Source organism: Pantherophis guttatus, chromosome 7, assembly GCF_059756535.1.
Source record: "Pantherophis guttatus breed Tessera chromosome 7, ASM5975653v1, whole genome shotgun sequence".
Taxonomy (NCBI): domain Eukaryota; kingdom Metazoa; phylum Chordata; class Lepidosauria; order Squamata; family Colubridae; genus Pantherophis; species Pantherophis guttatus.
The window spans coordinates 1,875,660-1,900,000 of NC_142069.1; the positions used below are offsets into that span (position 1 = coordinate 1,875,660).

At 47.8% G+C, this 24,341-nt stretch overlaps 1 protein-coding gene across 8 annotated transcripts in view; it reads right to left on the bottom strand.

The window, feature by feature from the left end:
* Positions 1–24,341, bottom strand: part of FLNC (filamin C) — a 94,156-nt gene that overhangs the window by 1,886 nt on the left and 67,929 nt on the right. For 4 of the 8 annotated variants that reach the window (XM_060689316.2, XM_060689313.2, XM_087874372.1 and 1 more), the window contains 16 exons: positions 22,460–22,559; positions 18,863–19,003; positions 18,246–18,374; positions 16,248–16,421; positions 14,502–14,663; positions 12,393–12,596; positions 10,999–11,151; positions 10,001–10,123; positions 8,888–9,130; positions 6,941–7,210; positions 5,463–5,600; positions 5,211–5,326; positions 4,621–4,753; positions 3,343–3,519; positions 1,899–2,117; positions 470–679 (listed from right to left, as the gene is read on the bottom strand). In XM_060689316.2, the coding sequence (XP_060545299.2) occupies positions 470–679; positions 1,899–2,117; positions 3,343–3,519; positions 4,621–4,753; positions 5,211–5,326; positions 5,463–5,600; positions 6,941–7,210; positions 8,888–9,130; positions 10,001–10,123; positions 10,999–11,151; positions 12,393–12,596; positions 14,502–14,663; positions 16,248–16,421; positions 18,246–18,374; positions 18,863–19,003; positions 22,460–22,559 (2,692 nt within the window). The remainder of the gene's footprint in view (positions 1–469; positions 680–1,898; positions 2,118–3,342; positions 3,520–4,620; positions 4,754–5,210; positions 5,327–5,462; positions 5,601–6,940; positions 7,211–8,887; positions 9,131–10,000; positions 10,124–10,998; positions 11,152–12,392; positions 12,597–14,501; positions 14,664–16,247; positions 16,422–18,245; positions 18,375–18,862; positions 19,004–22,459; positions 22,560–24,341) is intronic. The other 4 variants (XM_060689318.2, XM_087874374.1, XM_087874373.1 and 1 more) reach the window with 1 other exon arrangement.

Genomic DNA, 24,341 nt, shown 5'->3' on the forward strand with positions numbered 1-24,341 from the left:
GGCAACTGTTTCATATTTATGACATATTTATGTCCCACTCGGGACTCGGCAGCTGACTCAAACTTATGTCGGTCGCACTGTCCCGGGGTCACACGATTCCCCTTTTGCGACCTTCTGACAAGCAAAAGGGAAGCCCGATTCACTTCATAACCGGGTTGCTCGCTTATCGGCCGCCGCAATTCACTTAACAACCGAGGCAGGAAAGATCGCAAAATGGGGCGAAACTCACTCAGCCAAGGTCTCACTTAGTAACACAACTGTTGAGCACAATTGTGGTCATAAGTCGAGGACGACCTGTGCTAATGACGGCGGCACCAAATATGCTCCCCGAATCGATGACGTTTTAGAAAACTACTTGAAAAAGAGGTTTTATATGGCCCAGATCTGAAGTTCTGAGCAGGGAGGACACCCATCGTCCTCCCTGCCAGCCCCTCTCCCCTCTCAGCCCGCCTGGCACCAGGATACCCACCTGCCTTGCTGCAGTCCACGGTGAAGGTATTCTTCTGGCCCACGAAGGCCTTGGTTAAGCCAGGCCCACGGGCGACCACCTTGCTGGCATCCGAAGAGAACTTGGGCAGGGCGCTGTAGCTGCCACCCACCGAGGAGGTGGCTTTGGTGACCGTCTCCACCAGCACCGTGGACGTCTCGTGGAGGCTGTGCCCACCGGACAGGCGGGGGCCTGGTGGGGCAGAGAGAAGGGGGGGGAACCGTCACCCAGGGCCATCTTCACAGGTGGAGACCCCTTAGATGGCAGCTCAAGTCTTAGACTAAGAATCAAGGGGATCTTTTTAATATCCTTCAGAAAGAGGCGCATAATTATTTCTGAAACAGTTTTGTGTTTGTCGATTTAACCCCCAAATATTTTACCTTTTTCTCGACTCTAAAAACCAGACTTTTTAGTCAGTGCATCACAATCCTGACAGGACAGGTTCTTAATCCACACTGTTGTTTTTCTGTTTGTTTATTTGAAAAAACGCTAAAGCCCCCCCCCAACTCATTTAATGTCTCATCTAGTTGGCTTTCAAGGTGAGACTAGAACTCACCGTCTCCTGGTGTTTGACTCAAAATCACCCAGCTTGCTTTCATGCCTAAGGCAGAACTAGAATTCACTGTCTCCTGGTGATTCGGCCCAAAGTCACCCAGCCAGTTTTCATGCCTAAGGTAGAACTAGAACTCACTATCTCCTAGTGGTTGATCCAAAATCACCCAGCTGGCTTTCATGCCTAAGGCGGAACTAGAATTCACTGTCTCCTAGCGATTGGCCCAAAATCACCCAGCCGGTTTATATGACTAAGGTGGAGCTAGAACTCACTATCTCCTGGTGATTGACTCAAAATCACCCAGCTTGCTTTCATGCCTAAGGCAGAACTAGAATTCACTGTCTCCTGGTGATTCGGCCCAAAGTCACCCAGCCAGTTTTCATGCCTAAGGTAGAACTAGAATTCACTATCTCCTAGTGGTTGATCCAAAATCACCCAGCTGGCTTTCATGTGTAAGGCAGAACTAGAACTCACTGTCTCCTGGTGATTGATCCAAAATCACCCAGCTGGCTTTCATGCCTAAGGCGGAACTAGAATTCACTGTCTCCTGGTGATTCAGCCAAAGTCACCCAGCCAGTTTTCAGGCCTAAGGCGGAACTAGAACTCACATTCTCCAGGTTTCTAGCCCAGCGCCCCAACTACTAGACCAAAATGGCTGTCAGACATATTCAAGTAATTTATTGGAGACTCACCCTGGCCGTGTCCAAGACCGGAGGTGAAAAACAATGTTCCCCTGGGCATGGACAGAATATCTACCCCCACCCCAAACCGAGACTGGGGTGGTGGGAATGCTGGCTGAGAGGGGTCAGTGTTCTCCCACTCAGGGCCCTGAAACCCTACCCCGGAGACTTCACTCACCCGTGACCTTGGCTTTGAAGGGGCTGCCGACGACGTGCTGGGGACCGCCGTACTTGATGGAAATGAGGTAGCTTCCAGGTGCCATGGGCATGTAGGTGACCTTGTGGCCCTCGGGGCACTCCTGGCAGTCCATCTGCACCTTGGAGGGCCCGTCGATGGTGACCGAAAGGGCCCCGGAGCCGGCGTTTCGGGTCTTCACGACGAACTCGGAGGAGACCCCTGCCAAGAAAAGGTTTGCGATTAGCCAGGGCCGTCTCTGTTGGTCCCGGGACTGGCACGATGCCCGTCTCTCTTGCGGGAAAAAACCCAGATGGCATTGCCTCTGTATTAACACAATGAGGCCCTTTTACAAGCGACGGAAGGACCTGTGTGCTCTGGGGTCACACAAAGGATTTTTAGGGGAGAATTTGGGGTGGGGGGGTGTTGGTGCCAAGCCCTGCTCCCTGAAAGCAAGCAAACTCCTTGGAAGGCGGAGCAGAGTTTTACCAAGGATGCCCACAATGCAGGTAGTCTTCCACTTAGGACTATTCATTTAGCGACGGCTCGAAGTTACAAAAAACACTGAAACAGAAGACTTAGGACCACTGACTTATGACTCTGACACAATGGTCAAAAGTTCGGGCACTTGGCAACTGGCTTGTATTTTACAACGGTTGCAGCAATGCGGAGGGAGGGAGGGAAGCAAGGAGGGAGGGAGGGAGGAAGGAAGGAGAGAAGAGAGGAGAAGGCAGAAAGGGAGGGAGGGAGGGAGGAGAGAAGGGAGAGTGGAAGGAAGGAGAAAATAGAGGAAGGAAGGAAGAGAAAAGAGAAGGAAGGAGAGGGGGAGAGAAGAGGAAGGAGCGAAGGGAGGGTGGGAGGAAGGAATGAGAGAATAGAAGGAAGGAAGAGAAAAGGAAGAAGCAGGGAAGGAGAGTGAAGAAGGAAGAGAAAAGAGAAAGAAGGAGAGGAAAAGGGAAGGGAGGGAGGAGGGAAAAGAGAAGAGGGAAGGAAGAAGGAAGGAAGGAGAGAATAGAGGAAGAAAGGAAGAGAAAAGAGAAGGAAGGACAGGGAGGGAGGACTGGAGGAAGGACGGAGAGAAGAGGAAGGAGAGAAGGGAGGGTGGGAGGAAGGAACGAGAGAATAGAAGGAAGGAACGAGAGAATAGAAGGAAGGAAGAGAAAAGGAAGAAGCAGGGGAAGGGGAGTGAGGAAGGAAGAGAAAAGAGAAAGAAGGAGAGGAAAAGGGAAGGGAGGGAGGAGGGAAAAGAGAGAAGAGGGAAGGAGGAAGGAAGGAAGGAGAGAATAGAGGAAGGAAGGAAGAGAAAAGAGAAGGAAGGAGAGGGAGGGAGGAAGAAGGAGGGGAAGGGAAGAGAACTTGGGGAGGTTCGATTGCCCACCTACCCGCTGTCCCTCTTCCAGAGCCTCCCTGAAGCCCTGCCTGTCTCCCCACCCCCACCCCATCTTACCTGTGGTTCCTCCCTCCAGGCCTGGGCCGTAGGCCGTGACGAGCCCGGGGTCTCCCGCTTGGCTCTGCTCCCCCACACGGATGTTGAAGGGGCTGCCCGGGACATGCCGTCCGTTGAACCGGACGTCGATGGAGTGGACCCCGTTCTCATGGGGGATGAAGCGAATGGCGTATTTGTCTGGGGGGAGAAATCCAACAGGTCAAGCTCAGCAATGCAAGTCGACAATGGGGTGTCTGGAAGAAAGCCCCCCTCAGCCGGAAACCTCCCCATGCCTTTCAGTCTCCTGGCCTCCTCAAATCACTCCTGCCAACTACTTTTTAAAGACCCCTCCCCAATTTAAGGGTGGGCAACTGGCATCGTCCGGGGGCTGGGAAGGCCATTTGGGCACTTTCAGGAGCCTCCAGTTCAAATCTCGCATCTGCCACATGATTTCCTTAGGTATGTTTTCCTCTGGCGGCTGGCCTACCTTGCAGGGGGAGTGTAAAAATTAAATGTGCCGCGAAACAGTCCCCAAAATGTTGAAAATTATGTGTTATATATCAGGGCTCTCCAACCTTGGCAACTTTAAGACTGGTAGACTTCAACTCCCAGAATTCCTCAGCCAGTTTTGCACTAGGAATAGGAGCCTGTTCCTAGTGCACGCATGCGAAGAACTGCCAGAAGGCAAGAGCAGCTAAAGCAAAAAGGACAACTCGGGAGTAAGGCCAGGAAATTATTGGCCCCTCCCATAAGGCTTAAAAGAGCAGCAAAGGCTCTTGGACTCTTTGTCAGAAAACAAGGTTGCTACATTTGTTTCTTGTCAGCATCTCTTGCTTCTGAACCTTAGCCAAGAAAAGCCTTTGGCAGGGTGCCAAAGAAGACAAAAGTTGGTGATAAGGCCGAAGGACTGTTTATGAAGAATTTGTTTTGGAATTAATTTGGACTAAGCTGAAAATGACGTAATTCTCAGCCGTTCTAATAAAATATTGTTTATTTAGGACTGATTGTGTCTGGTAATAACTACTTGGGTCACAACAGATGGCGAGAAGGGAACGTATTTGGATGGCCTCACTTTGCAACGATGCCCCGACACAGGGCTCCCCAATCCCCATTCCAGTAACTGACACCGGGCCGCAGCATGCCAGAAACTGGTCCATGCAAACCAGGGAAGCTTCATCCGCGGGATGCAGGCAGCACGTGAAACCCCGTCCGCATCGATCCACGGAAAAACCTCTCTTCATGGAACGGGTCCCCAATGCCCCAAAAAGTTGAGGGCCACCAGCCTAAGTTGGCACTCACCGCTGTCCAACTCGGAGACGTAACATTCTTCCACCAAGCCGGAGGGCGTGTGGACCTTGGCATCGATCACGCCCCGTGCCCCGTTCAGCTGCACCGCGAACGAAGCCGGCTGGTTCACCTTCAGACCCGTTTCCTGCAGAAACCCCGGAACGTCAGATTCACACAACGTACCAGGCCCCAACCTTCCCCAGCTTCTTGCCAAGATACAGGTAGTCCTCGACATACGTCCATAATTAAGGCCCAATGTTTCTGTTGCTAAGCAAGATGTTTGTGAAGTAAATCTGCCCCATTTTATGACCTTTCTCTCCAATTCCCTTTCCCTTTCTCTTTCTCCTTCTCGTCCACCGCTTCTCCTCCTCCCTCTACTTCTCCTTCCCCTTCACCTCTTGTTCTTCCCCTCCTTCTCTTCCAACCTTTCCGCTTCTCCTCCCCTTCTTCTTCCTCCTCTCTACAGCCCCCGGGCTTTCCTAGCACTGATAATGTTACCTAGCTGGGTCAAGAAACGTCTGCAACAAAACTACCGAGCTCAGAGAGCACCAAGGAGCCCAGAGTTTAACCGTGAGCTGCAAATGTTCTCTTCCATCGAATACCTGGAGGCTGGTGACCGTCAGGCGTCGGGCATCGTCCGAGAGCGAGGCCACGGGGACCACAAATGGACTGTCCGGGATTTGTTCATCGTTGAATTTGATGGAGACCTCGTAGTCACCTGGCGGAGGAGAGGGGAAGGAAGGAAGGAAGAAGCTGCTGAGATTTCTGGACAGCCTGACTGGGACATTATTTTTAAATTATTGCTGGCACTGATTTTGGCCCTGGCTTGACCCCCAATGCACCCAAATACCTACCTGGTTCTTGGACCACGTAGGAGACTCCGCAGGAACCGTCTTTCCGGTCCTCAAAGGCAATCTCGGCCTTGCTGGGCCCCTCCACCGCAATGGAGAGACCCCCAGCGCCAGCCTCCCGGGTCCAAATGCTGAATTCAGCTGGGAAGAGAACACGGAGTCAGCAGACAGTCAGGGAAGAAGGAAGGAAGGAGAAAGGAAGGAAGGAAGGAGAAAGAGGGAAGGAGGAAAGAGGGAGGGAGGGAAGACGTAGACAGGGAGGGGGAGAGAGAGAGGAAAGTGATTGGGAAGGAAGGAAGGAAGGAAGGAAGGAAGGAAGGAGGAAAAAAGGGGAGGAAGGAAGGACACAAAGAGGGGGAGAGAGAGAGGATTGGGAAGGAAGGAAGGAAGGAAGGAAGGAAGGAAGGGAAAGAAGGAAGGAGGAAAAAGGGGGAGGAAGGAAGGAGACAAAGGGAGAAAGAGAGAGGATAAGGAAGGAAGGAAGGAAGGAGAAAGAGGGAAAGGACAAAGAAGGAGGGAGGGAGGAGAAAGAGGGAAGGAGGAAAAAGGGGGAGGGAAGAAGTAGACAGGGAGGGGGAGGGGAGAGGAAAGTGATTGGGAAGGAAGGAAGAAAGGAAGGAAGAGAAGGAAGGAGGAAAAAGGGAGGAAGGAAGGAAGGACACAAAGAGAGAGAGAGAGAGAGAGGATTGGGAAGGAAGGAAGGAAGGAAGGGAAAGAAGGAAGGAGGAAAAAGGGAGGAAGGAAGGAGAAAGAGGGAAGCAGAAGAAAGAAGGAGGGAGGGAGGATGGAGAAAGAGGGAAGGGAGGAAAAGGGAGGGAGGGAGGAGGAAGGAAGGAAGGAAGGAAGGAAGGAAGGAAGGAAGGAAGGAAGGAAGGAAGGAAGGAAGGAAGGAAGGAAGGAAGGAAGGAAGGAAGGAAGATTGCTGGGTGACAATTCCCCAACCAGAAAAGAAGGCTGTTAATTAATTCACTCTAATAATGAACCTTTTAAATCTGACAGCCCATTTGAGGGCAGAAGAAATTGGGGGAATCAAACCCCACCCCCAAGTTCAAACGTGGCACCTCTGTTCCTGCCACTGTGAAGTCGCGTCAGAGGCGACCCAGGGAGGGTCAGAAAAGTCACGATGGCGGATGCAGCTGCACAGTAGAAGCCGCCCTCTTTTTTTTTTTACCTGCAACAGGTGCTAAAAAGAGGCAAGGCCTCCGTTCGGCATTTGGGCGTTTTCAACTCCCTGCGTGGTGGGCCTCCCCGGACAGAGACCGACCGGGTTGGCCATGAGCTTCCAAGTGTTCAGAGATCCAGGATCACAGAGCCAGCATCCTGAATCATGCTGCTCCATTCAAAGCAACCAAGCATACTACTAGTCCTCAAGGATGCCGAGACTGGCGGCTTTTTCACTTCCAATTCAGTTGGAGGAAAAGAAGGGGGGTTCAAAGCCACACCCGGCCATGCCGGGGCATGGAGGATGGTGCCACCCTTACCTGGCACGCTGGCCACGGCCCTCTCCAGGCCAGGCCCTCCTGCTCGCACTTTGTGGGAGCCCCCTTCGCCCAACGGCCCCACGGTGAACTGGAAGGGGCTTCCGGGCACGTGTTGCCCCCGATATTTGACGTTCACGGTGTGGGAGCCCATCTCCTGGGGCACGAAGCGCACCGAGTAGGCGCTGTCATCTCCCTCGATGATTTCCGCTTCGGCCAACTTTCCCGAGGGACTAGTAACTTGAGCGGTCATGGCTTGGAGGCCGGCCTCCCCTGCAAAGGACAGATAAGAGTACAGGAGGGTCAGACGGTGAAGCCGGACACCCTTCCCTTCCTCCTCAGCCACCAAACCAGGGCTGCGGGAAAGTGGCCATGCATTCCCTTTCAAACAAAGAAATAAATCATGCTTCTAGTCCTCAAGAAAGCCGAGACTTCAGGGCTTCAGTTTTTTTCAACATCGGGGATGGGTGGGGTGGGCTTTTTGCTCAGTTCCTGGACCTCCAAGTTTTTTCCACACCCGTCCTTAAATCCGTGTTGAAATACACGTCAAGCAATTTCCCGCAAGTGCCAAAAACACACAGGAGCATAAATTAAAGGCATACAAACGTTAGTAGAATTTACTCACAAACAAGAGGCAAACATATTTTTTTTCCTGATTAAATATCTTTTGTTTTTGTTTTTTTTAGCCAACGTTTAGTAAAAGGGACATTGTTGGACCGAGGGCAAAAACACAGCACTCCAAAAAGCAGCATGCATAGGAGATACAGAATGCAAAATGGCAGAGTCGGAAGGGACCTCAGAGGTCATCTAGTCCAACCCCCTGCTCAGGCTGGAAACCCTATAGCATTCCAGACTTCCAGTCTCTTCTTAAGAAACCTCCAGTGATGGAGGAGCACCTACATCCTCTGGTGGCAAGCTGTTCCACTGGTTAATTGTCCTCACTGCTATAGTGACATGACCACGATTTGTGACGGTTTTGCTGTAAAGCAGCATTTTGCTTCCGATTTCTGGCGAAAACTCCACCACGGAGAACATTTCCTTAATCACGGTGGTGCTCACTTCACAACTGCTTCACTCGCTTAACGACCGTCATGAAGAAAGTCATCCAATCAGGTCTGGGGACACGCGTTACAACTGTCACGGCTTATGTACGGTCGTACCTCGAGGACTAACTGTATTTAAAGGGTAAACAATCTGGGTTTTTTTTTAAGCGCTTGTGACATTTCAGCTTGACCATTGGATCAGGTAGAATTGGAAACCAGGTTCGAGCTCCAAATCCATCTTTCTCAATCTTGGCAATTTTCAGCAGCGTGGACTTCAACTCCCAGAATTCTAAAGCTTGCTAGCTATGGAATTCTGGGAGTTGAAGTCTGGAATTATGGAAGTTGGGAATTCTGGGAGTTGAAATCTGGAATTCTGAGAACAAGTTGGGAATTCTGGGAACTGAAGTCTGGAATTCTGGGAGTTGAAGTCTGGAATTCTGGAAGTTGGGAATTCTGGGAGTTGAAGTCTGGAATTCTGAGTGTTGAAGTCTAGAATTCTGAGAACAAGTTGGGAATTCTGGGAACTGAAGTCTGGAATTCTGGGAGTTGAAGTTGGGAATTCTGGGAACTGAAGTCTGGAATTCTGGGAGTTGAAGTTGGGAATTCTGGGAACTGAAGTCTGGAATTCTGGGAGTTGAAGTTGGGAATTCTGGGAGTTGAAGTCCACCCAGCTTAAACTTGTCAAGGTAACATTGCTCAGAATGGACAGATAAAACTCTACTGTGACCCACCCCTCAAATTAACCTCCAGTGGGAAAGCCCCCATGCCAATTCAGCTTCTCTTCCTGCCCTAGTGAGGCGGGCATGCAATTCACACACTGCTGTGCCCCCCGCCCATGCTCCCTGTGGGTGCGAGACACACGGGCGCAAGCGAGCGAGCGCACGGCACACTGGCAAGGCCCACGCACCCTCCTGGGTCCGGGCGATGCTGCCAAAGGAGCCGAGGCTCTCGCGGCCGAGGAACTCGCCAAAGACGTTGTGGAAGGGGTCCCCGCCCACTTGCGTGGACTCTTCCACCCGCACCTCGCGCTTGGTCTCCCCGCCGCGCGTCTTGCTGATCTCCGTCCGCTCGGTGCGCGTGTAAGTGTGGCTGCTGCGCGTGAAAGTGCGAGTCAGACGCTCCTGGGCCGAGACCATCTGGAACCAATTCCCTGCGCCAGCAGCCATGAGGGGGAAGAAGGAGGAAGAAGAAGGAAAGAAGGAAAGAGAAGGAGGGGGGAGGAAGGAGGAGGATAAGGAGATAGTAGGAGGAGTGGGAGGAAGAAGAGGAGGAGGAGGAAGGAGAAGAAGGAAGGAAGAGAAGGAAGAAGAAAGGAGGAGGAGGAAGGGCGAGGAGGAGGAAGAAGGAAGGAAGGAGGAGGAAGGAAGAGGAGGAGGAAGAGGAAAGAGGAGGAGGAAGAAGGAGGGGGAGGATAAGAAGGAGGAGGAGGGAGAGGAAGGAGATAAAGGAGGAAGGAGATAGAGGAGGAAGGGGGAGGAGGAGGAAGAAGAAGGAGGGGGAGGATAACAAGAAGGAGGAGGAGGGAGAGGAAGGAGATAAAGGAGGAAGGAGATGGAGGAGGAAGAGGAGGAGGAAGGAGAAGGAGAAAGGAAGAGGAGGAGAAGGAAGAAGGAAAGAGGAGTAAGAGGAAGGGAGAGGAAGTGGAGCAGGAAGGAGGAAGAGGGGGAGGAAGGAGAGGAGGAGGAAGGAGAAGGAGGAAGAGGAGAAGAAGAAAAGAGGAGGAAGAGGAGGGAGGAGAGAAGGAGGAAGGAGAAGGAGGAAGAGGAGAAGGAGAAAAGAGGAGGAAGTGGAGCAGGAACGAGAAAGAAGGAAGGAAGAGGAAGAAGAAAGGAAGAGGAGGAAGAGGAAGGAGGAGGAAGCCAGTTAGAAAGTGGGACGAAGAGGTGGGGGCTGCACATAGCTTTGGAGCGGGCAACCTTGGACCACCCAGAAGCCTTGAAAGGATTCCCTCCAGGGTGGGGGAACCCCCCAATGCAGCCAGGCTCTCCTGACTTAATGCCAACCTCTGGAGAACCTTTACCTGGGATCTTGAGGTTCAGGTCACAGGTGCTGCCCACGGTGGCGATGGAGGGCGCCTGCCTCCGGCGAGTAATGCTCTCCTTCATCCGTCCCTCTCCGGTCACCTTCACAGTGAAGGGGCTTCCTGAAAGGGCCAGCAAGACTAGTGGTTATCTCAACAGCCTGGAACATCCCCATCCCAGCTGAAGGACCCAGGATTGCTGCAGCCTGGGGAATTCTGGGAGTTGAAGTCCACACCTCTTTAAACTTTTCTTTTAAAAAAAACTTTTTTATTTTTTAGACAAACAAAACATTTAATACATCAGTTTTCTCTTCCCTGTGACATCTCGGTGTTCTCTTCCAAAGTTCTTTCTTTTTCTGTATCGTTGTCATTACTTCTATCTTGATCCTTATCCAGTCCACAATATCAATTCATCACGAACGTAATATTCTACTCATCGCATATTTTTACATACTTATATAATTCATCATTTATATCTCTTCTCCAACCCATAATAAAAATCATTCCTTATTTTAAAACATTCTGAGTCTTCTCTATCTTTAATCATCAAAGTTAATCTATTCATTTCTGCACAGATTTTTTTTTTATTACTTCTCCTTCCAAAAGTATTTTCTCCACATTCCAGTTTTGTGCATAAACAATCCTTGCAGCTGTTATTACATGTATTATCAAAATAAACATTTTCCTTGCTAATTTTTTCAGGTAGGATACCCAGTAGGAATAGCTCTGGTTTAAATTCGATATGTTGATGTATCATTTCCTCCAACCAAGTCTTAAATTTAATCCAACAGTTTTTAGCTTCCGGACATGTCCACTACATATGATAATATGTTCCTGGTAGCTGATGACTACTACCTCTTTAAACTTACTCGGGTTGAGAAACACTGACCTAATCCCCCCCATCCCCCGCCCCCAGTTTTCAACCTGAGAGCTAGAAACTTGAAATTCGGCCACAAGTTGGACGAGGGAGACAGGGACAGAAAGACCGACAGACATACCTGGCACGTGTTTATCGGCAAACTTAATATTGATGATGTAATTTCCGGGCTCGGTAGGCGAGTAGGTGACTTTACAGGTGCCATCTTCCATGTCTTCACAATTGATGTCCACTTTGCTGGGACCTTCGATGGAGAGGCCGAGACCTCCGTAGCCTGGAACCAATAAATCAGTTTATTCTCCTGGCAAGCTTTGCATATCAGCTTGTTGAGAAGGAGTGGCTGAATTTGGGGTGGGAGTGAAAAGAGGAATCAGTCTAGCATCCCTACATAGCCACAAGCAAACTAAGTGCCATCTCCCTTGGATTCCATGGAGCCTTATCTAACTCCTAGCAGGTGCCGGCTGTTGGTTGAGAATAACAGAATACAGGTTGTCCTCGATTTACAACAGCTCACTTAGTGACCATTTCGAAGTTACAACGGCACTGGAAAAAAATGGACCTGACTGTTTTCCATACTTATGACTATTGCAGCGTCCCCGTGGTCAGGTGATCCAAATTGGAGACACTTGGCACACTGACTCATCTTTATGACGGTTGCCGTGTCTCCGGGGGGAGGGGGGTGTCACACAATCCCCTTTTGCGACCTTCTGACCAGCAAAGTCCACGGGGGGAAGCCAGACTCGCTTAACAACCATCTTCCTAACTCAACAACGGCAGCGATTCGCTGAACACCCGTGGTGAGAAAGGTCGTGAGCTGGGGCAAAATTCAGTTCACAACTGTCTCGCTTAGCGACATAAATGATCCACGGTGGTTGTTAGGAAATGATCGTTACCTAACTTGTTGGGTTGGCAATATAGAAAACCTCAATATAGCTTTAAGACTGTATTGCTGTATTGCATCATACTGTGTCCTGATTGGTTAGCTCTGTAGCCAAAGTCCTTAAGAGGGAGCTAGAAACATGGTTTGTTTCTCTCTGCTGATTAATATTACTCTTTGTTGCTCTCTACTGCTCTTTGCTGAAAGTTGCTGATCGTTACTGCTATTTACTGCAATTTTGCTACTGTTTGCAACTGTTTATTGTGTATGACTACAACGACTGGTAAGAAGACTTTGTTATTGGATTATCCCTGGACTATTGTTTTACTATCTATTGCTTTATCTGTGTATGACCTGGACTGTTTATTGGACTGTGCCTTATTACTATTTTCCTAAAAATAAACACAATTCAGTGTATCTGTGTGTTGACTGTGATTATTTGCAACTGTTCTCAGTCGCTTTTATGTGCACATCCTTGCTACTCTAGAGTTGCTCTGCTAATTCCTCAACAGTGGTCATAAGTGGAGGACTGCCTATATTAGGTCCATTTTTCCTAGCTCTGAAGGCCCTGTCATTGCCACCAAGTTGTGTACGTTGGTGAAAGGTGTTTTGAAGCCTCACAACCTCTTTTTTCTCACCTGCAGTCCGGGTGTCGACGATGAATTCGGACATCTCGAAGGTGCGTCCTTCTACCAGCCCTTTACCGGAGACTTTAACCTTGCTGGCGTTGCCAATTTCTGACTGTCCCACCATGATCTTAAAGGGGCTGTTGGTGACATGCTTGCCGCTTTTCTTGACGCTCACCACGTGCTCCCCAACCTCCTTGGGGGTGAAGGAGATCCCTGGGGGGGGGGAGAGACAGAGTGGGAAATGAAGGGGGGCAGGACAAGGGCGAATGGGGTCTGGGGGGCAGCTGGCAGCCCCAAGGTTTCACCAAAGCCAGGAGCTCTTTCCTCAAAATGCACGGACTGCCAGGGAGGAAGGGAAGGGGACTCCCAGAGAATTCTGGGAAATGAGGCACACGAATCCCCACGATGGAAGAACGGAGGGAGAAAGTGATGGAGGGGGAAGAGGCAAGGATTAATTGTCCTAAGTAAAGAGGAGAATTTATCTCATTTTGGAATGGAATGGAACATCTCTAGAACATCTACCCACCATTCCCAAAAGACGATCTAACGGCTAAAAAGGGAACAAAAACATACCCGCAATCAAGGCCCAGGTGAGCAGAGGTTAACCCCAAGGTTAACACTACTAGACCAACAATCAAGCAGTTGGCAATACCCCAATCGAGGAACTTCCAACTCAGACAAACAATCTGAAGGTAAACAACAGCCTAATCGAAGAATTATCAAGACCTCCTCCTCCTCTTCCTCCTGCCCCTCTCCACAAACCCCACTTCCTTCTAGCATTGATGATGTTACCTAGTTGCGTCATTTCACTGCAAGAAAAGAATCAAGTTCAGAGAGCACAAGGACCCCACAATCCTTCTTCCAATCCTCCTTCCAATCTCCCTTCCATTGAGGACCTGTCTACTGCATGAGTCAAAAAGAGGGCTAGGAAAATATCTACATACCCCTCGCATCCTGAACATAAATTGTTTCAACTCCTACCCTCAAAACGATGCTATAGAGCCCTGCACACCCGAACAACTAGACACAAGGACAGTTTTTTCCCCAACGCCATCGCTCTGCTGAACAAATAATTCCCTCAACACTGTCAAACTATTTACAAACTGCACTACTATTAATCTTCTCATCGTTCCCACCACCCATCTCCTCCCACTTATGACTGTATGGCTGTAATTTTGTTGCCTGGATCCTTAAGATTTATATTGATATTATTTCCTGATTGCTTATTTTACCCTATGGCTATCATTAAGTGTTGTACCTTATGATTCTCGACGAACTTTTATGTACACTGAGAACGTATGCACCAAGATAAATTCCTTGTGTGTCCAATCACACTTGGCCAATAAAATTCTATTCTATTCTATTCTATTCTATTCTATTCTATTCTATTCTATTCTATTCTATTCTATTCTATTCTATTCTATTCTATTCTATTATTTCACTCCATTCGATTCCACTCCACTCTACATTCTCTATTCTATTCTATTCTATTCTATTCTATTCTATTCTATTCTATTCTATTCTATTCTATTCTATTCTTCTCCTTCTCCTTCTCCTTCTCCTTCTCCTTCTCCTTCTCCATCTCCTCCTCTTCCTCTTCCTCTTCCTCCTCCTCTCCACAAACCCCACTTCCTTCTAGTATGAAATGTCTGCGAGAAAAAAACCAAGCTCAGAGAGGACTTCACCATTCTCCACTTCCTCCTCCTCTCCTTTTCCTCCTCTTTCTCCTTCCCCCTCCACTCTGCAAACCCCACTCCCACTAGCATTGATGACATTCCCTAGTTTGATAATGAAACGTCTGCAAGAAAACTACCAAGTTCAGAGAGCACCAAGGACCCCGATGCTTTGATCCTGAGCTACAATCATTCTCCTCTGTGACTACTCTCTTTTTAGGTATACCAGATCTGACTGCAGAACTCCAAATGTCCACTAGGAGCAGCAAAGAGCCAGTGGTGGTTTCTTTTTCTGTCTCTCTGCTGCTCTTCTGGCTTTCCTCCCGATTTTCACAGCTTGTAATGTAAACCCTCTGTCCTCTACAACTTCAGCGGCTATTCCTCGTTGCACAGTTGCGCGTCCGTTCCGAACGAGGCTAAGCGGAAGCGGCAAAAGAGGGCTCACCGATATGGCGGTTGGGCAGGCGCTTGAGCAAACAGGGCTCTTCGTTCCCAGAGGGGGCCCGGATGCTGGCGGTCAAGAGGCTCAAGTCACTCTCGGTGATCTTCAGCGACACGTCGGTGGAAGTGCCCAAGTTCAGCTGGGAGGTGCGCATGGAATCGTCCCCTGGGTCAGAAGAATGGTGATAAGAGAAGCCGTCACGGTTAGGGTTCAAGACTTCTCTAAAGCATTTGAAAGATGTCACAATGACAGAGTTGGAAGGGACCTCGGAGGTCTTCTAACCCAACCCCCTGCTCGAGCAGGAGACCCTACACCAGTGATGGATAACCTTTTTGCCGTCGCGTGCCAAAAGCGGGCGGAGACCGGAGGGATTGCGCACGTGCGTGCCCACACCCATAATTTAATGCCCCTCCCTGCCTCAGCCCCCCACGAATGTGTGCATGATTCCCCTCCTGCTCCCCTCGTTTTTGTCATGCAACAACAAAAATGTTACTGGTGGGCTTGGTAGGCCCGTTCTTCGCCCTCCCCAGGCTCCAGAGGCTTTCTTGGAGCCTGGGGAGGACGAAAATAGCCTCCCCCACCACCCCAAGGCCCTCCGGAGGCCGGAAACGGCCTGTTTCCCAACTTCCAGTGGGCCTGCAAGGCCCATTTTTCGCCCTCAGGCTTCAAAGGTTTTCTTGGAGCCTGGGGAGAACGAAAACGGCCTCCCCCCACCCCTAAAGGCCCTCCAGAGGCTGGAAATGGCCCATTTCCCAACTTCCGATGGGTCCGGATGGCCCGAAAATCAGCATGCGCGCGCTGGAGCTGAGCTAGGGCAATGCCCATGTGCCCACAGATATGGCCTACACCGTTCCAGACAAATGGCTGTCCAATCTCTTCTTGAAAACTTCCAGTGTTGGAGTACCCACAACTTCTGGAGGCAAGGAGTTCCACTGGTTAATTATTCTCATTGCCAGGAAATTTCTCCTTCTTTCTGGGTCGGTTCTCTCCTTGATGAGTTTCCCTCCGTTGTTTTTTATCCAGCCTTCTGATGCTTTGGTGCAGGGGTCTCCAACCTTGGCAACTTTTAGCCTGGAGGACTTCAACTCCTAGAATTCCCCAGTCAGCAAGCTGGGGAATTCTGGGACTTAAAGTCCTCCAGGCTAAAAGTTGCCAAGGTTGGAGACCCCTGCTTTGGAGAACAGGTTAACCCCCCTCCTCTTTGTGGCAGCCCCTCAAACACTGGAAGGCTGCCCTCCTGTCACCCCTAGTCCTTCTCTTCATTGGACTAGCAATACCCAAATCCTGCAACCGTTCTTCCTATGTTTTATGAAAGTAAAGTAAAATAAAAAGAATAAAATAAAAAATAAAATAAAAAATAAAATAAAACAAAATAAAATTAATAAAATAAAATAAAAATAAAATAAAATAAAATAATAAAATAATAAAATAATAATAAAATATATAATAAAATAATAAAATAATAATATGTTTTATTCTATGGCTGTTCACCGCCCTGAGTCCTTCGGGAGTAGGTGGTATATAAATTCAATAAAAGAAAGAAAGAAAGAAAGAAAGAAAGAAAGAAAGAAAGAAAGAAAGAAAGAAAGAAAGAAAGAAAGAAAGAAAGAAAGAATAATAAAATAAAGAAATGAAATAAAGAAATGAAATGGAATAAAGAAATGAAATGATAAAATAATGAAATAAAAATAAAAAATTAAATATAAAAAGCAGTTGAGGTTGGGGGGGAAGGGAGGAAAGAAGGCCTACCTGTGATCTTCGCAGTGAAGGGGCTGCCAGGAATGTGCTTGTCGTCGAAGCGGACAATAATGTTGTAGTCGCCGGGAGCTGTGGGCAAGTAGGAAACGGTACAGGTGCCGTCTTTATTGTCCTTGCAGGTGATTTCGGCCTTGGACGGGCCCTCCACAGCCAGGGACAGGCCTCCTGTGGGTGGGGGTTGGGGGGGAGAGGAGAGCCTAGTTAGCTTCAAGAGGGAAGATTAGTTTTGTGGTGATAGCAACGTTGCTCCTTAGCTGCGTTTCTGGTGTTGGAGGTGGGGTCAAGTAGGGAATTAGCCTGGAATCATTATGTGAGCACAAGAGGGCAAGATCTGATTCCACTGAATGCCTTTCAACTTTATCTGACCTTTCCCAGGTGAATTTGCCAGTCTGGGAAGATTCCTGTATTATAGGCAGAGAACAACAAAGTACAGGTAATCCTCGACCACAAAATTCCCATTGCTAAGGGAGACCGTTGTTAAGTGACTTTGGCCCTATTTTATGACCGTTCTTACCATAGTCCCTTAGCGAATCTCTGCAGGCATTAAGTTAATAACACGGTTGTTAAGTGAATCTGGCGTCCCCACTGACTTGGCTGGTCCTAGAAAGTCGCCAAAGGGGGTCAGGTGATCCCGGGGACACGGCAACTGTCATAAGTATGAGTCAATTGCCAAATGTCTGAATTTTGGATCATGTGACCCTGAGGATGCTGCAGTGGTTGTAAGTGTGAAAAAAACGGTCATGTCGCTTTTTTTCAGTGCCATGGTAACCTCGAATGGTCACTAAATGAACTATTGTTAAGTCGAGGACTATCTGTATTCTGTTATTCTCAACTGTTGTGGCCCGTCAGTGGCCTGTGCAGATTTTAGCGGATTCCGACAGCGAGGAGGCTGGTGTGGTGCTGCTCCAGGAGTCTGTGCAGCTGGCGCTCGAGTCGGACAGTGAGGAGGCTGGAGAAGATGTGGTGCCAGAGGCAGGGATTCAGCCAGGGCCTTCAGAAGCTCCCATAAGTGAAGAGGACGAAGAGGAGGAGCCTCTTCTCGATGCACGGGCGCGCAGAGCTGCCAAAAGGCAGGAGTGGCTCCTCAGGAAGAGGTCTCGAGAGTAAGGCTTGGGGCTAATTGGCCACTCCCTTAGTCTATTTAAGGAGGAACGCTAATTGCAGCAAGCTGTAGGGAACAACTTTAGTTCACTCTCCTTCGTGTCTGGATTCTCTGCAAAATAGTTTCTGGGCTTTCTGCCAACTTTAGTAAGACTGTGATTACCTTATCTTAGAATTCTGGTAGGCTGTTAAGACAGTTTATTAACAGCCTTTGTATAACAAACTCTATACAAAGTTTATTTTACTCAAATAACTTAATCTTTATCAAAAGATTAAGTTATTTGAGTAAAATAAACTTTGTATAGAGTTTGTGTGTGCTGCGTTCTTTGGGGTCCGTAGCTGAGGCAGAACATCAACGGATAGTCAGTACCCGCTAGGATAGATAAGGCTCCATGGAATTCAAGGGAGGTGGCACTTAATTCACTTGTGACTACGTAGGGATGCTAGGCTGATTCCTCTTTTCACTCCCACCTCAAGTTGATGATCACATATCCTGCCCACCCCCCTCCGGGACACTGCAACCGTCATAAATATGAACCAGTAACCAAGCTGTCCATTCAGTTACCGGAATTGTGATCAGGTGATCATGGAGTATGCCTCAATGGTCATAAGTGTGAAAAACGATCCCAAGTCACTTTTTTCAGTGCCGTTGTAACGTCAAACGGTCACTAAACGAACTGTTGTAAGTCAGGGACTGCCTCTACCCAGTTTGAACTCTACACCTGTGAGTCTGGTGGCTGTTCGCACCTGACACTGGTGTGATTCTGAACCCGTGGATTATGTCCTAACTCTGTGGCATCTTTCAAAGTTTAATTCATTGCCTTTCCTCTTGGGCACACTTCACGACTCTCTGACCACGTTTTTCACATGGGGTACAGGGGGACTCACCTTCGCCGGCGTCCTTGGTGACGATGGTGAAGGTTGCGGGTTTGTTGACCATGCCGTGGCTCAACCCAGGTCCGTAGGCGCTAACGTGGCGGGCGTTGATAGCGTCCACGTAAAATTGGAGGGGACTCCCTGGTTGGGGGGGAAAAAAAGCAATGGACTCAGGGGCCATAATCCCATAATCCTGGACAGCTTGCCATCTTCAGACAGGGAGCAAGGAGGAACTCTGGGGAAGCTCATCTTTCTGAAAGTCCTAAAGTTAGAAGGGAGCTTAGAGGTCATCTTGTCTAGCCCCCTGATCAGAGTAGGATCTGGTGGGGCAGCTCCGGCAGACGGCCATCCATATTTCCTCTTCAAGAGGATCTGGTTCTATTTTGTTTAACAAACTGTAGTTTAATAAAGTGGGTTTAGCATAACGTGTGCATCCAGACGTAGTGTGTTTTCGTTCTTCTGGCTGGAGTTTCTCAATGTTGGTCACTTTAAGACGGGAGGACTTCAACTCCCAGAATTCCCCAGGCAGTTTGCTTTAAGGTGGGTGGACTTCAACTCCCAGAATTCCCCAGCCAGCCATTTACTCTCCCCAGGAACCCATCTGACCCCATTCACTCTCTCTTTCTCACCTGGAATGTGGTTGCCGTCGTATTTGATGTCCATCTCATGCAGCCCCTTTTCTGTGGGGGCATATTTCACGGTCACCGTCCCATTCTTATTGTCCGTGATGTGTGGACGTGCCGTCTTGCCTGAAGGCATCCTGACCTCCCCTGCAGAGCAGGAAGAAAACAGGCGGATGAGACCGCCCCCCAAGCCATGGTGACTTCCACCCCTAAGAATGGGACTAGCCAGGCGTGGGAGACCTCCCCAAACTACAACTCCCAGCATCCCAGTCAGGCCAACAGTGAGGGATCCTGGGAGTTGTAGTTCCATAACATTTCTCACTTCTGGACTGAGAATGCGATTAGCCAGGTGTGGGAAAAGGTCCCCAAACTACAACTCCCAGCATCCCAGTCTGTCCAACACTGAGGGATCCTGGGAATAACATGTTATGTTCCATAACATTTCCCACTTCTGGATTGAGAATAGGACTAGCAAGGCATGGGGAACCTCCCCAAACTACAACTCCCAGCAGCCTAGCTTGGCCAACAGTGAGGGATCCTGGGAGTTGTAGTTCCATAACATTTCCCATTTCTGGACTGAGAATAGGACTAGCCAGGCATGGGAAACCTCCCCAAACTACAACTCCCAGCAGCCTAGCTTGGCCAAAGTGAGGGATGCTGTGAGTTATAGTTCAGTAACATTTCCCACTTCTCTCCTGAGAATGGGACTAGCCAGGTGTGGGGAAACCTCCCCAAACTACAACTCCCAGCATCCCAGTCTGGACAACAGTGAGGGATCCTGGGAGTTGTAGTTCGTTAACATTGCCGACTTCTGGGCTGACTCCAACCCAGAGGTGAAATCCAGCAGGTTCTGACAGGTTCTAGAGAACTGGTAGCGGAAATTTTGAGTAGTTCGGAGAACTGGCAAATGCCACCTCTGGCTGGCCGCAGAGTGGGGAGGAAATGGGGATTTTGCAGTATCCTTCCACTGCCACGCCTACCAAGCCACGCCCACAGAACCGGTAGTAAAAAAAATTGGATTTCACCGCTGGTCCAACCTATCTAGAATCGAAGCAGAGCTGATGTACAGCAATTGGAAGCTGCAGGTGGTGGGGAGGAGCTAAATCTGGGCGGGGCTAGAGGTGGGTGGGGCTGGCAAGATTTACCTTGCTGTCTGCTTCTGGCTACCCCACCTTTTCTCCCCCTCCGAGACCCTCCCCAAAAGGAGTCAGCTCAGAAAGACCCTGCGGCCACAAGATTGCCCCCCACTCCAGAGATTTTTTTTTAAAAAAATAATTTACTCGAGATGCTCTATTCCAAATGCATGATGGGAAAGAATGGAACAACGGAATACAGGTTTTCAACAATGGCACACTGTGCAGTCCCAGAATGCAATTGTGGGAGGAGCAGGGGGGAAAAAAATCTACAAACTCCACCCCCAAGAACGCAAAGGTAGACTGCCTCTGGGTGTGGAGGTTCTATTGAGCTACCCTAGCAAACAACCACAGATCGAGGCTTCCAACCTCCTTGTTCTCTTTTGGCTCCCCCAGCTCGGATCCGTTTCTTCTCTAGCCCATCTCTCATTTTCCTCTTGGGATTATTAATTTAATCTCTCAAACTGGATTTTCTTGAATCATTTATTTCATTTTAATCCAGCCACCCAAATATGCAAACAGCCCATCCCCTTATAGAGGGGCTTTGTACGGTGCGCAAGTAAAATAGGGAAACCTTTAAAAACAGTACATATATATATGTACTGTTATTTATATATATATATAAATAATATACATTTATTATAATATAATATATATTATTATATATTATAATATATATTATTATAAATAATAATATATATTTATATATATATTTATATATATAAATGTCTATGGAGATTCAGTATACAGTATATAAACTTATTTAGATCAACAAGGATGAATTAAAAAATCAATGTTAAAGTTAATTAAAAATCATGGCATCCCGATTCCATGGAAACCTTGGCAGGAAGTGACAAAGCACAAAAAAATCTTGGTGCTTTCAAAGCGCCCAGTAAAGTTTTTCCCTGCATGCCATCACTCTACTAAACAACTAATTCCCACGACAGTCAAACGATTTACTAAAACTGTATTACTTTTACTCTTCTCATCCTTCCTATTACCAATCTCCTTTCTACTGAGGATTCTAACCTCGTTGCTTGTATCTTTACGATTTATATTGTTTTATTTAGTTTCCTAATATGATTTTGATTGCTTACTTAGTATCCTATGACTATCACTAAAGTGTTGTATCTTATGATTCACGATGAATGTATTTTTATGATGACGATGATCGTGATTGATCACTTTTAGCTTTTATGTACACTGAGAACTTATGCACCAAAGACAAATTCCTTGCGTGTCCAATCAGACTTGGCCAATAAAGAATTCTATTCTATTCTATTCTATTCTATTCTATTCTATTCTATTCTATTCTATTCTATTCTATTCTATTCTATTCTATTCTATTCTATTCTATTATTTTTCTATTCTACATTCCAATATCTATTCTATTCTATTCTATTCTACTCAACTGTATCTACTCTACTGTATTCTATCTACTATATCTATTCTACTATTCTATTCTATTCTATCTACTCTACTCTACTCTACTCTATTCTATCTACTATATCTTCTATTCTATTCTATTCTATTCTATTCTATTCTATTCTATTATTTTTCTATTCTACATTCCAATATCTATTCTATTCTATTCTACTCTACTCTATTGTATCTACTCTACTGTATTCTATCTACTATATCTACTCTACTATTCTATTCTATTCTATCTACTGTACTCTACTCTACTCTACTCTATTCTATCTACTATTCTATTCTATTCTATTCTATTCTATTCTATTCTATTCTAATTCTAATTCTAATTCTAATTCTAATTCTAATTCTAATTCTATTCTATTCTACCATGTTTCCGCGAAAATAAGACCCTGTCTTATATTTTTTTGAACCCCCAAAAAACCGCTTGGCCTTATTTTCGGGGAGGTCTTATTATTTTGGGGTGCGTGGAGCAAGATGGGGCTCCTCTTGCGGTCTTACCTGATTTCCAGCTCTACCTCCCTAACCCTAACCAGAGGAAATGGCAGGGACCGGCTGCACATGGATTTAAATATTTTCGGGGAGGGCTTATTTTTTGGGGGGGGTGTCTTATTTTAGTGCACGCGCTCAAAACGCCCAATTGGGCTTATTATCAGGGGATGTCTTATTTTCGGGAAAATGTATTCTAAAAATAGGTAAAGGAGTCACTAAACGAACGGTTGCAACTCAAGGTGAAATGAGGACCCAGTTTGTGGGGGCAATAAGCTGACTTTGTATAAATATACAAAAGGATGAAGGCTATTGCTTAAAAGCATTGTAAGCCCCCCTGAGTCTCCGGAGAAGGGCGGCATATAAATCAAATTAAAAAAAAAAGAAAAAAAGGACTACCTGTAATGCAGAAACTCAGTAGGGATTCCAAGATGATCTAGCTCAAACCCCCACCCACCCCAAAACTCCAGCTTGTGCTTCCACACCGTGGTTCCCTCCCCCCCTTACACCCCAATCCACAGACGGACGGACGGACGGACGGATGGGCTACCTGTAATCTCTCCCTTCTGCACGGCGAAGGGGATGACCAAGTTGAAGGGCCGCAGCATGGCATCCACGTTCTCCGGCGGGGCGACGGGCTCATCCGTGGCCTGGCGTGGAGGGGAAGAGAGGAAACGGAGGGAGGGGGGAGGGAAAGAAAGAGAGACTAAGTCCAGATAGAGAAGGAGTGGGAAGGGCGGAGAGAGAGAGCGAAAGAGCACCCCAAGACGAGGCAAACTGAAAAGAAAGATTCGGAAGGCGAAACAATCTTGGGGTGCAGAGGCTGGAAGAAACGGGGCTGTAAGAAAGAAGGAGACCAATGACACCCCCCCCCCGAAAAAAAAGAAGAAGAGTCCAAGACACCCTGAAAGCGGGTTTGGGGGGCAGCCAGGAATGGCAAAGAGGAGATCCAGGACTGTCCATTGATTGCCCCCGCCCTTGCCAAAACAGCTGGAATTGTACGACTGCATTCAGCTAACCACCGTGCAGGTAGTCCTCGACTTACGACCGCAATCGAGCCCAAATTTTGTGCTGCTAAGCGAGACAGCTGTTACGTGAGCCTTGACCCATTTTATGACCTTTCTTGCCATGGTTGTTAAGTGAAACCCTGCCCTTGTTAGCTTAGTAACATGATTGCTAAACTTTCTTTTTTTTAAAAAAAGCCTCTGACGATCCCAGCTGACTTGCCTGATCATCAGAGGCTTTTTTTTTTACTTTTAAAAGCATTTTTTCTTCGGCCGAAGAGGTTGTAGAAAAAATGCTTTTAAAAGCCTCTGATGATCCCAGCTGAGCCGCGAGATCATCAGAGGCTTTTTTTTTTACTTTTAAAAGCATTTTTTCTTCGGCCGAAGAGGTTGTAGAAAAAATGCTTTTAAAAGCCTCTGATGATCCCAGCTGAGCCGCGAGATCATCAGAGGCTTTTTTTTTACTTTTAAAAGCATTTTTTCGGCCGAAGAGGTTGTAGAAAAAATGCTTTTAAAAGCCTCTGATGATCCCAGCTGAGCCGCGAGATAATCAGAGGCTTTTTTTTTAACTCTTAAAAGCATTTTTTCGGCCGAAGAGGCGTGACCCCAAAACACTGCGACCGTCATAAATACGAATCAGTTGCCGAGGGTCTGAATTTTGATCATGTGACCATGGGGGGTGCCACACTGGTCATAAGGGTGTTGCTTTTTTCAGTGCCGTTGTAACTTCAAACGGTCACTAAACAGAAGGTTGTAAATTGAGGACTACCAAGTTATGTCGGCTGGCGACACCCAGGGGGAGGGCCTTTTCTGTGGGAGCCCCAGCCCTGTGGAATGAACTGCCCCCGGAAATACGCAAGATCTCCGACCTCCGAGTGTTTCGTTGTGCACTGAAGACCCTGTTGTTCCGCCAGGCAGGGCTATCAACTTAATAATTTTAATTGGGGTATTTTAAATGTTTGGGGTTTTAAATCGGCCAAATCTATGTAATTATTTTAATTTTTAATTATTGTTGTGTGTTGTGTTTTTAAATTGGCTGTACACCGCCCTGAGTCCTTCGGGAGAAGGGCGGTATAGAAATAAAATTATTTATTTATTTATTTATTTACCCCTCTTTTCAGTTTGCACCACCTACTGAGCCACAAATGACTCACTTGGTGGGCAGGATGACGGGTGAATTTGTCTGGCACAAACCCTGAAGGGACTTCACGGATGCTACCACATTATGCTGAATTCTACAGGTGCTTAACTGCTTAAAAAACTGGAACTGGATTTTCTACAAACTTTCTTGAGCCAACATTTCCACTCTGGGCTTTGAAGAGCTCAAATTTTCCCCTGCAGATAGAATGCACCATTTTAGTAGAGAACGGCTGCCCGTCCCACAAGGAGGTCTGGCCTGGCCGTTTGGGGTCCCAATAATACCTACAT